Source organism: Simochromis diagramma, unplaced genomic scaffold (genome assembly GCF_900408965.1).
Source record: "Simochromis diagramma unplaced genomic scaffold, fSimDia1.1 OVJJ01000603.1, whole genome shotgun sequence".
NCBI lineage: Eukaryota > Metazoa > Chordata > Actinopteri > Cichliformes > Cichlidae > Simochromis > Simochromis diagramma.
Genome location: NW_024387414.1, coordinates 17713716 through 17729415, shown reverse-complemented (window position 1 = coordinate 17729415; position 15700 = coordinate 17713716). Strand labels below are relative to the sequence as shown.

Below are 15700 nucleotides of genomic sequence, written 5' to 3'. Positions count from 1 at the left end.
ATGTGATTAACTGCAGATACTACACCTGTGAAGTTTTCACTTATTATCTGTGAGGGCAGTGACAGATTTATTGAGAGCTGGGGGCTGTCATGAAGAATCAGGACAGGAAAACCAAATGGAAATTGATTTCTGCCTTGTGTTGGTAATGAGCTGCTGTGCTACTTTCATATAATTGTATAAGATAGCTGGTACATTATTATTCAATTTTCACTTTTTAACATCTGTCAAACCTTCATAAAAAAGTTCTAATATCCTGTGGCAAAATATTGCTGCTGTGTTTGAAAAATTGCTTAATCTGTCATTATAAATAATTCAATTTCTTGGCTTATTTCAGATTTGTTTCATTGTGATTACACATTAATCTTCTTTATGTCTTTAAAACCTTCATTTGACATGTCAAGATTAAGTACAAAGTGCATCAACGTATTTGCATAAAACATCTGTACTGGCGTTTTTTTGTTTGTTTTGTTTTTTGCAGTAGCGCAAGTGAAATTGTGACTCGAGTGACTACGTTGTTTTCCCCCCTGCTTCCATCTCACAACTTTACCTTTTTTTTCTTTTTCTTTTTTTTTTTTTGTCTGAACAGAAATGTATTTTGAGCTTTCAGTGTGTCCACTGATGTGAACACCAACATGAGGAAACACTATTTATATTCTTGAAAGGGATCGGGAAGGTGGGGCCAGAAATGTCCTGATCAAAACTTCACGCTTTGTCTTTTTTAAATTTTATTAATTAATTTATTTTATCAGTTTAACATAAGCTAAAAGATTGCATTCTGGAGTTTTCAGATGTACAGCATGACTGATTTATTATACAAGCTCAGAGTTGTTTTTTAATAAATGTTTTTCCACAAAGCTTCAAACAAATGGCTTTATGTCATTCCACGTGTACCTCTGAAAGATATGTTTGATGTAAGAGGGACCATTGCAATTGAGTTTGCAATTTGATGGCTTGTTAGTAATGATGGCGTGACATGCAACAACCAATCTTACTCTGTTTACATGCCCAGACATTTTCGAGGAAGTCGGTGTTTCATGTAATGTAGGTTATTTCACTTTCGCACAGCTGCTGTTACTTGGCCTTCTCACAGTCACAGCTTCCTGCAGACATTTTTTGAGTAATGTAGAGTGAATTTTTGTTGTGGACTTGATGCCTACAGGTTTTTGCCAACCCACTTAATTTTTTTTCAGTACTGTATGATATAAAATGTTAAGGAGAGACATTTTAGTTGCCCCGAGCTGTCGGGTGCCTGAGATATTGTCTTAGCCGGGCTGCCAGGACCCAGCGTGCATGGCAATGCGAGGCTCAGCTCAGTTCTGATCCATGCTGTGACCATGTCTTTGCTTCCTGTCAATTTTTGTGCATGCTATTTTATAAATTATAGATACACATAAAGGTTGTGTACATTATGTTATAAATCACGTACACAACATCATGTCATTTTTCCTGTCTTCCTCCGCTTACCCCTAACCAGTTGGGGCGATGGCTGCCCCTCCATGAGCCTTTGAGCCATGAGTTTTTCATTCCCAGCATCGCCAAGGACTTGCTCATAGGGTATTGACTGTTGGGTTTTTGTCTCTTATTGTAGGGTCTTTACGTTAACATGTTAACCACCTTGAGGCAACTGTTGTTCTGATTTGGTGCTATATAAATAAAACTGGATAGAAATTAAATACATGCATATTTACATGGTAGTGATGACTTTATGTTAAGAATGCAGTGTATTTTATGGCTACAATTTAGGTAGTCCAGTCAATGTTGTATTTCAGTTTGGCTGGAATGTTGACATGCGAGTAGAGCAATCCTCGCTTTTTACCTTTTTTGGATTTTGTGTGTGTGTGTGTGTGTGTGTGTGTGTGTGTGTGTACTATGAGTTGTGAGGTATGCAATGACGTGGAACAAATGAACTCAGATAGTACTGGTTTGATGTTTAAACCTATTAGATCTGGTTTAACTTCCTGAAACATCCTGATCAACACATTTTTAGTAATAAAGAGTAGTTCATTAAATATAGTTGATTTGAATTCTTTGTTGTCACCGAGAGAAGGAAGTGCCTTTTTAACCTTTTCAACATTGTGTAGCTGCCTGCATTTTAGATTCTTTTCAGGCTTGTAACATTCAGGATGTGATGTTTACACACAACATGAAAAAAACCTGTTTAGTAAGATGTCTGTGTATGGGAATCAAGAGTTATATAGAGATTTTAGTAAGTAAAACAACATTACATTTTGTTATATTGTTTATGTTTACAATTCCACCTTTTATCGCTGCCCAGGAGGTTTTGGTAATGTTTGCTTGCATGTCATTCTGCCTGTAAACACGATTAGCTTGAAAAGTTTTGGGTGAATTTTGATCGACTTTTGTGGGAGGTGGAGTGGGGTACTGCTATCAATCATTTAAAATTTGGCTTACATCCACCAAGGTCTTCAAGGTCTTAATTAAAATAAATTGTGCCATATCCATATTTTCACTGCACTACAAACATAAAGTATATTAAAAACAAAACAAACAAAGAAAACACAATGAATATATAGAAAATACAAAACTACTCCCTTAAAAGTAAGTACTGCCCAGAGAGTGAGCTGCCTTGGCAGACGTTTGCGCTCTTGGTGTGCTTCTTCTTGTATTTGTTTTGCAACAATAACCTGTGTGTGTGGGTTGCAGTAAGATGGTACATTTTTTTTGTTAGTGATAGTTTTCTCAGGTATTTGAAAGCTGCATAAAATGTTAACCTGCTCTTACAACTGGCTTAACTCTGTAACCCTTAACATAAGCTAAAAGATTTCATTCCAGAGTCTTTAGATGGAAAGCATGACTGATTTATCATACAAGCTCAGAGTTGTTTTAGAAACATGTTTTTCTACCGTGAAGGCATCCGGAGATACCTGTCAGCATTCTTTTTGAAACCGTGTACATAAAGAGGTCAAATGTGACATGATATCTTACACACACACACACACACACACACACACACACACACACACACACACACACACACACACACACACACACACACACACACACACTGCATACTTCATTATATACATAATATACGAATGAAGTTGGTGAGACCTCCTGCAAAGGTTGATCTGTGTTGCCTGTGTAGTTTGCAAACATTATTTTCCTTGTTTAATGAGACTAAAGAAGATGGTTGTTGGAATATTTTCTAAGTGCATTCATAGACAAGTTCATGCTAGCCTGGAGCAGCCTCTCCCTGTATGGGGAGTTATGCCTCCCACTGACACGGAAATTATGTAGTTGTCAACAGAACAGTGCAGTGTAAAAATGCAGATAATGTGGAGCATCTACATCATCTATTTTTGCATTTTTGAGTCTAGGTATCTCTTAATCATGTGCAGAAAATCCTACAGTACAAAAAGATTAGAACTTGATCTTACTAACAAATCCTTAAATTGAGTCATAGCTGAGGATTTTTTTTTTTTTTAAGTCCACCAGAGTTACACAGACACCGACAGACAGACAGATAGATGGACACACACACACACACACACACACACACACCCCTTTGAATGTAGATTAGCATTTAAGCAGCCTGCAACGAGCTCACACAATGCTATACAGTACTACTGAAACAGACCCTTGTCACCTGATCGTATCATGTGCTCCTCACTTGTATTTTAAACTGAACACTAGCTTTGTTTTTGTGAAAAGAACAAAGAAAAGGGTCGGTATGGATGCCGGTAGGGTTTTACCTCAGGGGATGTTATAGCAATTGGCTGAATAAGCCTGTTAAGCATGTTTAGCGAGTGTGGGCTTGTACTAAAGCTAGCCAGTATTGTAGAGATCGATTGCTCCATAGGCCATTTCCATTGAAAGATTTGCACGTCAGGAAAACCATGGATAGAAATGATAAAAACGAATTATTTCAGAATTACATGCTAATCTACAGTGGAAAAATGTCAGCGATACGTGAATAAAATTCTAATTATCATTTGATTAATAAAAACAATAAAAACCTTTTTTTTTTTTTTTTATACTGTTGTTGACCAGTACTAAAAAGCTGTTGAACTCTCTTTCAGGTCAGTTTGGGAACCCTTTGAACAAGTATATTCACCACTATGAGGGTTTATCATATGACACAGAAGCCTTGCACAGCCGTCACCAGAGAGCTAAAAGGGCGCTCTCTCCTCAAGACAGCACCGTGCAGCTGGACTTCCATGCACACGGAAGGTCAGTTTAAGTAGAAACACACACAGCCTTCCTCATGTAGTCACTCTTTCTTTCTGTGCTGACTCAGTTCATGTCCAAGTCTATTATTCTTGTGCTCAGTAATTTATATTCCAGCCCTAGGAACAAACAAGAAGTATTTATTTTTATTACTCAGTGGGGTTTTTTTTTGTTTGGTTTTTTTTAGTAATGTGAAACACCTTTTCATAAATTCTTACTGCTTTGTGTGTTGTGGTGATATTTATCAGGTTTTGTTTTTTCTAGTTTTGGTCTGTGTGCACTTTGTTACCACTGCAAGATTATACTGCACCTTTTTGCATGGATGATCAGCAAGCCGTATATTTGCCTGTCAAATTGATAAGTGCAAGCTCTGTTGCCTAATGCCTTTATACATGACATATTGTGTATTTTGTGACTTGGTTATGCTGGTTCCCTGTTAAAACTAGAGCTGCAGCCAATATGAAATGTTTTTTCAGTGTTATCATACTGGCAGACATACAGTACATACCAAGGAATTGCAAAAGAGCTAAGAAGTATAGCTTTGTATAATTTGTAGTATAATTAGTATAATTAGATTTTCCTTTGTAGCTCTCATTATCATCTTGGAGATGGGCGGTGATATTTGAGATCAGTGATGCTTGGTGATTGCCCGTCAAGATAATACATGGCTTGTTTTCCTATTAAGTATGTACAGCTAATAAATTACTGTGGAAATTAATTTGCTCACCATGGTTTCAGTTTGTGTTGGTTGTGGCTGTATATACAGAGCTGAGCTGAGAGAGGGAGTTGTAGAAAGGTCAATGGAAAATATCTCTTTATTATTTGGCTAAGATACTAATTATAGTCCTTAAGATAAGACTCATTGCTCAAAGTTCAAACTCAGGTTTTTTCATGTTTCATTTTAACCTGAGAGATTCAGTTTTCATTTATATACATTATCCAAGGATGACCCTTCATCAAACCCATGTTATCTGAGTGCAGTGGTGCCACCCTTGTTTTGGAAACGGGCAACAACACAAATGTTCTCAGATTTGTATCAGCTGAATTTTTGCCATCTCCTGTAAAGGAACAACACTCTGCAACAAAAATGTGTAAGAATTACACATTTTCACATGAACTTGTGAAACGCAGTTAAAGCAGTCAATGCTGTTAATTCATTTTGCAGAAGGTACTTTTAGGTGTGTTTTCAAAAGGTTATTAAGAATTTAAACATTTGTTTTTAAAATGGCAATCGGACTCATACTACTTTAGTGTTTTTCTAATCTTTCTGTGACAGCCTCATTTACACATTCACGCAGGGCTTTAACATTTGCATTTTTAAGCGCTTTGTCTAAAATTCACATACTCACACTCCAGTGGATACATTGGGGCAACTTGGGTTTCAATATCTTGCCCAAGGACACTTTGACTTGTATGGTGAGTTCCCAGTTGGAATGTTTTTTGACAAATGCCCCCTCAACTTGGATTTTCCACCCAGAAAGCCCGTTGTTAGCAATCCAAATGGGGGCACTGAACATAAAATGATAGGGAAACCGTTTATTTTTAATCTGTACTGCCACTGTTGTGTATTTGCGACTCACTAAATAAGGCATACACAAAGGAGTGAGCAGGCTCTAGCCACGAATGTGTTTTAAGTGCAAAGAAAAATTAAACAAAATGCTGTATTGCTAGTGATACCTGAATGGCTGAGCCTTGCTAAGAACTGAAACAAAACTTGTTTTTTCTTGCTTTTTCTGAAGCATACTAACTTGAAATCTGGGATGCAGTAGTAGACTGGAAGAACCAGGGATCAAATAGTAGATGATCTGGTCTACCTTGTTAGCCACAGGTGCCCTTCTTTTGGTCAAAATGTTCACAATGATAATAATTTGGAGCTTGTATTATTCCTAATCTACACGAATGAATTTCTAATTTAGCATGACATCCAATCAGTTTAAATGTGTCCATGCAGTCCATGTCTTTGTGAGACAGGTATATTTACTGAATAAAGAGGCACTGTAAGACAAAACTGTGTAAATGCTCAACAAAACCAAAGACGAGCAACATTGATTGGTTTGTTTATTTATTCTAGCCCCGTCTATGTGAATACATTTATGAAACTAGACCCTGAATGATTTTTAAGATCAATACCAATATTTGGTGATTTTAAATTCCAATATATTGGCCAATATTTTTTTCAGGCACATGAAACAAGCATCTGTTTATTATGTGTAGTTATTTATGAGTACTTGCTAAAATATTATGACAATACAGTTTATAATCTTGTTTTATTGTCACAGGTTATGGATTACTCATTTATGTTCTGTCTAAGTCTGTGCAGATCAGCTGGTTGTTGTGTTTGTGGGTTTGAAACACATGTTGCCAGTAGGGAAGATGCAAACTATGCAACTCAAACATTCATGAATCAGCTGAAGCGTGTTCCTCCTGTCTCTTCTTTCCTTTTTAAAAAATATTTAAATTAGTTGCGGTTATAAACTCTGATTCCAGTATATTCGCTAATGTTTTTACTGACGTTTTGTGCAGTGATACTGTTTCATTCCTTATTATTATTATTATTATTATTATTATTATTATTATTATTATTATTATTATTATTTTTTTTAATTCTTATTTTTTTTATTTTCTTTTGTCCTTTCTTTCAGTTTTTTGGTATATTGATACCAGTGGCTTTTTACCCAACTTTTGCGCTTTTTCCAGTTGTTGCTGAATCTTGCAGAACTTGTTAGCATTGCCTTATTGGGTTGGCCAGAAAATATGATCTCTCTCTCAAAAAATTCAGCTTATAGGAAAGATTCTGCTCAATCATCAATCATCTGCATCATTTGTGAATCATAAAAGCTCACTTGTAAGTAAAAGCCTTAGACTCTGCAGCAGCAGGAGCAGTAAATGGTCCACTGCTTACTCCACAAATACATAAGGCTGGGTGGTTCATGCTTGGGATCGACTGTATTCAGCATCCTAAATCCAGGATTTTTGACTGCGTAAGTGGATATCACTTCTTTAACCGTATGAGCTTTCCTTCAGTTACTTCCCTGTCTTGTTATATAGGTTGCCACTGTAAAGTGAGGCAGCTTTTTATCTATGGCCCTGGAACTGAGATTGGTCTGAGGCTCCGAATTTAAGGAGACACACTGTTCCTATTCCACTGTGCGAAGGAGGCTTGTCATGCTTCCACTTTTAGTTTGAACTGAGTTTTTTACTTTACATGGCACAGTTGTCTGTTTGAGGTTATATTGAAGCGTATGAGTAAAATTTAAGTGTTTTAAATGAAGAAGCTCACACTTGCAGGCTTATTTCATTTTTGTAGACTAGACATTTTGCACATTGTGCAAAAGCGAAACTTAGTTTGAAAAGTCATGTAGCTCTACTGCCTGTTTTGGTGAGATAACCACTTTAACTCTCTGAGCATACTGCAGTTTCCAAAAACGGCTGCAGTATACCTGCTGTACATCAGTATGATTTATATTATGGAAGCATTAAGGAGCAAGAACTGCACAGATAATGCTGCCTACCTGTTACATTTGAGTTCTAAAAAGTTTCTTAGATTTTTCTTTGAAATAAGTGGACACTTAGCTTTACAATTCTGGCAACAGTTATAAAGTGTCCAGTTTTCTGCAGTATCACATGGAGTGTAGAAACCTTTGTACATATTAAAACTGTGTGTCAGGTATTACTTGTACAAGATAATTTACAAGACATGTCTGACAGTTGCTAGTTATCATGCCAGTTAGAAATATCTAGATTTAACTAAGAGGTCTTGAGGCTTGATGTTCACATCGCATTGCATACTAGAACTTATTTTCTCTTTCTTCTCCTCATCCCTAATCAGTTAGGGCAGATGGCTGCCCCTCCCTGAGCTTGGTTCTGCTGAGGTTTCTTACTGTTAAAGGAGTTTTTCCTTCCCACTGTCGCCAAGTGCTTGCTCCTAGGGGTCATCTGATTGTTGGGGTTTTCTCTGTATTATTGTAGGGTCTTTATCTTCTAATATGCAGTGTATGGAGGCAACTGTTGTTGTGAGTTGGTGCTATATAAATAAAACTGAATTGAATTAACCTGTAGCAGAGATGAGGAGCTACAGAGATGTGGTAAAAAAACAAAACAAAAAGTGAACTAATAATTGACCACTTTCTTTCAGTTTTTCAAAGCTGAGCAATAATATTAATAAAAGTAGCTGTACCACAGACTATAATACTATGCCACTTGACATTAAGCTTGTGTCTTATGTCCTGACTGAATTCATTTAGTGTGTGCAAATTAAGGCTAACACTCTCCCTTCTGTGAAAACTCAAGGCCAGGCTGTTTGGCACTGTAGAGGTTTGTTGTAACAAGAGAAAAGCGTTCTTCTGTATGCCCACTCGCATGAGTATTTGTGGCCACATCAGGTGACAGAAGAAGGCAAGTCACAGGGTCTCTGTGTAGGGCTTCTTTACAAAGTGAAGTGCCATAGCAAGCATGTGCTAATGCAATGCTTGTGATTGTGATATAATTCACATTTCTTTGTAGTTTATAACTTAATAATGAATTAATAAGACGCATAAGTGTTTTTTTCCCTTAATTATAAAAATATTTGACAAAAAACATTATTATTATTATTATTATTATTATTATTATTGAAGCAGTCAAACAATGCGGCTTATCCATTAATGAATGTTAAAGTTAAGGTTCATACCACATTTTACCACTTTAACCAGAATCTCTTAGGATTGCTTCCCAGTTATGTCTTGATTTCATCTCTTACTCTCCTCTCGTTGTCCTTGTTTCCCACTTTCTGCACTGATATTTAACAACTTCTGACCTGATTTGATTTCTTCCAATTAAGTAATTTGGGAATACTATGATTTTACGATGATTCATTGTGACCAAGCGACTTAATATTGTAAATAGAGCTCTATGTAGTGATAAGTAGGTATTGCCCCCTTTTTAGTTGGAATTTTCTCTGTAGAAATGTCTTGAGGGCACCCCATCTCTGTGTGCTTGGCCTGCTTACTAAGCAGTGGATGACTGTCAGATGCTTGATTCAGTATGTTCAGCAATTGGGATTTGTCTGAATAATTTAGCAGTGAGCTGCTGCTGTGAGACGAGTACCACTGGGTTTATCCTTGGATTCCTCTCTTCTTGTCTTGCGGCCCATGTTGATTTGTTGGTATTTTTTCTGGTCTCTTCTTCCTTTCTCTTTTTTGTCTAGGGCACTTTATAGTTTAGTGATTAGAAACGCACTAAATGTGTTTGTTTTTCCACACATTGCAGGAGAGACATGCTTCCCACTAAACCTGCTAAGATAGCTAAATCACATATACAGGTGCAGTTAAGCTGCATTGTTCTGCAAAGCCCAAGCCAACTGTTCAAGTCTTACTTCTTCATTTACTGCTTTGTTTTCTCCCCTTTCTTCGGATTTCCTGCTTCTCTGTTCTCTGAACACACTAAGCTCCTTTACTGAGTTGCTGCGCTCTGAACCTTGACTCACATGGGTGTCAACGACTTGTGGCAGACATGATTGAGCCCCTGCAGTCTGTTGCTTCATGAACTTTGTGATGGAAATTCTGAATAGGAAAGGCTTTTAGATGCTTTTTAGTGTATTTCTATACACCTTTTTTGCTATTATTGCAATACAAAAGATGTAACCCACGATTCCTCTTTGCCAAGCTTCTCGATACACAGGAAACACTGCCAAAACTGTATTGTTCAACTGCTTCAGAAACAAGAGCAGCCACATCCTAAGTGTAGAACAGTTTTTTTTTAACAGAATAACCAGTGGTTTGTGACTTCAGTGGTACACCTGGCTGCTGTGGGGAAGTTGTCGCAGAGGTGTTAACTTCTAAGATGAAGAGGCAAATGTTGCAAAGAAGGCAGTTAGGTTTTAGACTTTGTAAGGCTTCTTACCAACTAGTCATTCTCTTTTTGAACCCAACCACAGACAGTGTCTCAATCCCTGACGACTAACTCTAAATACATGACAGTGCAGGTTATATTTCTAAGTGAATAATTTGCTTTGGCTCTGACCGGAATTATATTTATGAAGGCAGATTTATTGTTTTAGGGTTTGGGAATTGTAATGGGCGTGCCAGTATGAGTAATAAGCCAAGGAAACTATACTGTATCTGTTGCTATCTCTGTGTAACACCGCCGACTTCAAACAGCAGGTCATGTTGCAGCCATTGTTGTGCAGGTTTAGCAGTTCTCTTATTTCATCGTCTCCTCTTCTGTGTCAAATATTTGATCCTTTTTCTTTCTCTTGGCTTCAGCTGAAATGCTCTTTGGGCAGAAAATCTGTAGATGAGGCCAGCTTGTGTTTGCCTGCAAATCTACTTGATCCGTCTAGGTTATTATACATGTTTGTATCTATAAAAAGCATTCCTAATGACATAACAAAGTTTTTACCAAACTGAATACTAACCAAAAGCAAGGCTGTTTCATTCAGCATATCATTTGGTACAATGAACCAATACATGGAAAATAAACAGTAATAAAAAAGGGGTGTGAAATGAAAACTGGACTGGGAAAAACTGAATGCAGGTCAAAAAGTCATCCTGGGGAGGGAAATCCTGAACTGTCTGAGCCATGAATAATGCCTTGCTTTCTAACTCTGCCAGACACTCCCTGACACGTTGTACTGCTCAGAGCATTTATTTGCATTTTGTGTTTTCATTTTGTTTTGCTCCATGAATGTTTCCATGATTGTTGTGTAGAAATGTTACTGTAAGATCCTTAGTCTGAAACAAACCTGTATACTGGAACATCAAGAAAACTTCACGGCATACACTTTGTTCTCAGTAGTATTATGTCCTCTATGACCTGAGATTATCTTAGCTTTGGTTTGGAGACTAATGTGCAGCTGAGGGATTGAAGAACATGCACACATCCTGCCCGACTATGATTAATCTCATTACTATGCCTGCCTATAAGGGCAACTGTGGTATTTAAAATGAGTAAAAAAAAAAAAGGTGTGGAGTACTTTCAAAATCTGTTAAACAGCCTACTTTAGCTTAAAGATTTCCTGCTGTGAACAGCTTTTTGGCCTTACTGATGATTGTGTAAACACACCAAAGCCAAAAAGGTCTTGAGCCATTTAAGGTTAATACTGAGTCATGTGGAGGAATTTATAATTTGTCAGGAGATTTCTGATAAGGAGTTTGCATCTGAACTGCTCAAGCCTTAGAACCACTAACTTCTCAGAAGTGCCTCATGTGAGCGCCATGTGACGTTTGCCTTTTTGCCTTGTACATCATTCTCATCATTTCCACTGAAAGTATTACATAAAACAGTGTCTGTGCACTTGCAAGGTTCATGTGGTTTTCCTTGTGACATAATTCGTCTGACTCACTGAGCTGCATACTTGGTAACAACACTAGAACGGTGAACCTCTGTAAACATTAGTGAAGTAAATAAGGCTGCTTTCTCAGCTTCCTGTCATAGATTTCCAGTGTTTGTGGTCTTTTATTCTAAAAATCTTCAGTAAGAGGATGACAAAAACACTGAATTATGAGTGTCTGTCTGCAGGACTGTTGTCCACATGTAAATGTGGACAACAGTCAGAGGAATGTACAAAGTTTGAATGTAGTGTTAGACATTTAATGTAATTGGACATTGTTTCCTATTCTTCTTTTCAGACATTTTAACTTGCGGATGAAGAGGGATTCAAAGCTGTTTTCTCCAGATCTTGTCATTGAGGTGTCAGGGGAGGAGAACCCGATTGATACATCACATATTTATAGTGGAGAACTGTATGGTAAGTCTTGAGTCGTGTGTGTGTGTGTGTGTGTGTGTGTGTGTGTGTGTGTGTGTGTGTGTGTGTGTGTGTGTGTGTCTTTTAAAGGTAGTGTATCTGATTTGTAGCATTGTTATTTTTCAATTCAAAGCCTTTTTTTTTTTTTTTTATTACCTTTTGGGTGACTTCTCAATTGAAACGTTGTTAAATGTGCAGAGTAAACAACAAATCACAAGCCAAATCTCACAAGACTTATTTTTAGCTTTTTTTTCCAGTTCTTCCTGCTGCTCTTATTTCCCTCCCTTCCTGGACATCTTCCTGCTGCCTGTTTCCAGTAGAGTTCAAATGAACAGGAGGAAAAACAAGGGTGTTTGTTTTTTAGTGATTGGTCTGCATCAAACAAACAGATGGGGAGGAAAGGTGTATACTCCTTGAATATTTTCTGAGCTGATAAGAAGTCAGCTTCTTTAATCCACTGAGTAACATTTTAAAGTTATTCATGATGCATAACTAATCCACACATGTAACAAAGCAGGAAAAGCACAGCGTGAATAAAGTTGTTTTCACACCGGTGCTCTGTAGTTACCTTAAATCAAACCTTTTTTTTTTTTTTTTTTTTTTTTTTTTTTTGGGGCACTGTTGTGCAGTTCATTTGTGCATGGCAGCTGCACTGGGGAGCAGTCCAAAAACCACTGTAGCCAGATCCTTTGGAGGAGGTGATCTTGATCTGAACAGAAGGAGAAATAAAGGAATAAGATGCAAAATCCTCATTTCAAAGCAAAACAGGAAATGACTAAATGAGAAAATATTGATGTGAACTGTGACGCTTAAGAAGACGTCAGACTAGGGAACAGTGGAACCAATAGACTAATACAGAAATGAGTCAGAGGGAGGAACAGGCAGTGAAGTAAAACTAACATTCATAAAAATCAAAACTTTAATCAAACGGATCACAAAACTGAAATTCATAACATGAAAAACCCATAAAACAAAAACTGCGATCAAAGACATAAAGTCGGAATCCAAAAGTGAAAAAAAAAAAAAAAACAAGCAAAGAAAAAATCCCTGACAAAAAAGCAAACCTCATACTCTAGAAGCAGTACAACAGACAAAACCGTAAAACAGAAACCTATATTAGCCAAGCCTTGTTCATCTATCATCATCATCATTTTTATTCCTCATATTGATCGCTGTCTCTCTCTCTCCTCGTCTCGTCTTGTGTTTTCAGGTTTTCATGTGTTTTTTGTTTGTTTGTTTGTTTGTTTTTAACAGTTTTGGTTCGAGTGGTTGTTTATTTGTCCACTTTGGCATGTTACTCTTTTTTTAAATTTACTTGCGACTTTAGGCTACACAAAAAAATGACTTGTCTTCATCTGCTGACCCTCCTCCTCTTATGTTTCAGGAGAAAAGGGCACACTGACACATGGCTCTTTGGTTGATGGGCGATTTGAGGGCTTCATTAAAACCCAACAAGGAACATACTATGTTGAACCTTCAGAAAGATACCTACAGGACAGGAGTGTGCCCTTCCACTCTGTCATTTATCACGAAGATGACATCAGTAAGTAGGCACTATATTTACATTTGTGTTCTGATGTTTAGTATAGTGACCAATACATGAAGCTTGTTGGACAAGTGGTATTTTTTTTTACAAAGTCTGAAACATTTCTTTATAGAAAAGCTTTCTTTTTATACCCCTGGCAAATGTCATTAACTTGGTGAAGAAGTGTTAAATACACAAAGGAAAATTCTGTTATATTTTTTTAAATAACAAAGTGAAATTTGAATTTTATTAATTTTATTTTTTATTCAGTTGCAACAGAAGTTGTTGAATCAGCGTGCCAGACAAACGCTTGGGGCCTTAGACCATTGGGGGCTCTCTAAAGAGTAACAAGCTTATCTTCCTCCTCCATAATCTTAGCTGGGAAATTGCATAAATGAGCCCATTTTCGTAGCACACCAGCTGTTTTGAAATGTGAGACTGTCTTGCCTGCTGATAATACATTTAAATAATTGACATTTGATCAGAATATGTACAGCTGCGATTGATATCTATGCTGTCCAAATAACATTGTTATTATACATTGAGACTAAATTGGTACTTGAACGTCATATTTAATAGTTTAGTTTATGAGCTTAAAACTGAGTGAAGGACAGAGTAGTAGTAGTAGTAGTAGTAATAGGATATTGTTCAGCATCCTGAGTCATGGACAGGGTGTTCGGTATCTATTGAAAACTGGATCGGAGAATGTAAATGGCTTACATTCACTGCTTTTGTCAGGCTACAGAGCTATAGAACCAGGACACTGCAAGTTTCTCAGTGTTTTCGATGAAGATGAGCAAATCTGAAATTATTTTGAGGTTGACTTCAACCAAGCTGAAAAAACATGTGCACAGTGCGTGAGTCAAAATGCAATTCAGTAACTTGAGACTTACAAATTTAGTATGAAGGCTCTTTCATATGGGGACAGGCATGCAGTGCGCTAACTGTAAGGTTAAGTTCCGGCCCAAAAGCTCTGTGTTGAGTTGGCTGCTACACTCACGGTCTTCGTGTGTACTAAATGACATTCTGCATTTCTACTGGTCGCACAAATGTATGCAAGTGCTCCCTGACCGGGGGTGCATTTAGCAGCATGGCAGGGAATCTGATATGAACCCTGTGGTGGCTTTAGACTAGCACACAAACACACGTCTAAACACATACACTGGTATATAATCTGAATCTGCTGAAGGAAATTTAGGAAATATGGATTTAGAGTCTCAGACTGTGCCTAATGATTTGCTGAATTCATGTTCTAACAGCAGGAGCATGAAATTCTGTCACTAATGAGATAGAAGAAGCATATTGGAAAAATTAAACCAACAAATGGTACAATATAAAAGTTCAGCAAGTGCACTTATTTAAAAAACAAAAAAATAATAGCTGTTATCCCCGTCAGGGCCGTCTCCTCTTAGCGAGAAACCACTCAAAACATTGCAAGAGCCTTCCCTGGAAATCTCTGACCGCCTCAGGTTTGCATTTGAGACATGTGATACATCTCTGCCATTTTTAGCACAGCAAAGGTAGATGAGCAGGCAGACAATAGCATGTACCACAGGTTAGGTTTACAGTCAGTTTCCCAGGGCATTACAGTAGAGCTCAGTATTTATCGTGTGACCCTGGAGCTCTAATTCAAAGCTCACAGCTTCTGTGAATGTCATAGTAAGAGAGGAAGTTGCTCCTTGTCGCACTTCTCCCCTGATGTGCCACTTTTCTCCCGCTGAAAACGGTTTGTGGTCTTTGGACCAATGCTGGAGACCTAGCTTTCCTCGTTGTTCATCCTGAACATGAAGTTTAGGTCAGTTTGACAAAGAAGTTGATGTTTGCTTTCAGCACGAGTTTGTGGTCAATGGTGAAATTCAGTGGTAAGAGAAGTGCTGGGAACTATGTAAGAAAACTACCCTCAGTGGGATAACTGCCACACTTTAATGAAGTGCTAACTTTACTCTTTATGAGGGTAATCAAAGAAAAGGTTTTGTCACAGTTTCCACAGTGGAGTTTATGACTTCTTAAATTTCCTAAGAAACATCAAGTGGAACTGAAATTGTTTATGTAGTGCTTTCATTAATTCATCCTTCTTCCCTTAGTGTTGCAACTATAATCAACTCTTATTTGCCCTTTTAAATTTTCTACTTCCCTACTCATCATTGCTAATCAAGAGTGAAGTAGCACATCAACTTGTGTGGAAGTGTGTTTTTCATTAAAACACTTCTGCTGCATGTAGTCTCTGCTAACATCTGCACTGGGTTGTAAAGATAAAACAAGAT

At 37.4% G+C, this 15700-nt stretch overlaps 1 protein-coding gene across 1 annotated transcript in view; it reads left to right on the top strand.

The window, feature by feature from the left end:
• adam10a (ADAM metallopeptidase domain 10a) overlaps positions 1–15700 on the top strand; it is a 29253-nt gene that overhangs the window by 1366 nt on the left and 12187 nt on the right. Inside the window, exons 2-4 of the mRNA XM_040010618.1 lie at positions 4041–4191; positions 11796–11914; positions 13296–13454. Coding sequence (XP_039866552.1) covers positions 4041–4191; positions 11796–11914; positions 13296–13454 — 429 coding nt within the window. The remainder of the gene's footprint in view (positions 1–4040; positions 4192–11795; positions 11915–13295; positions 13455–15700) is intronic.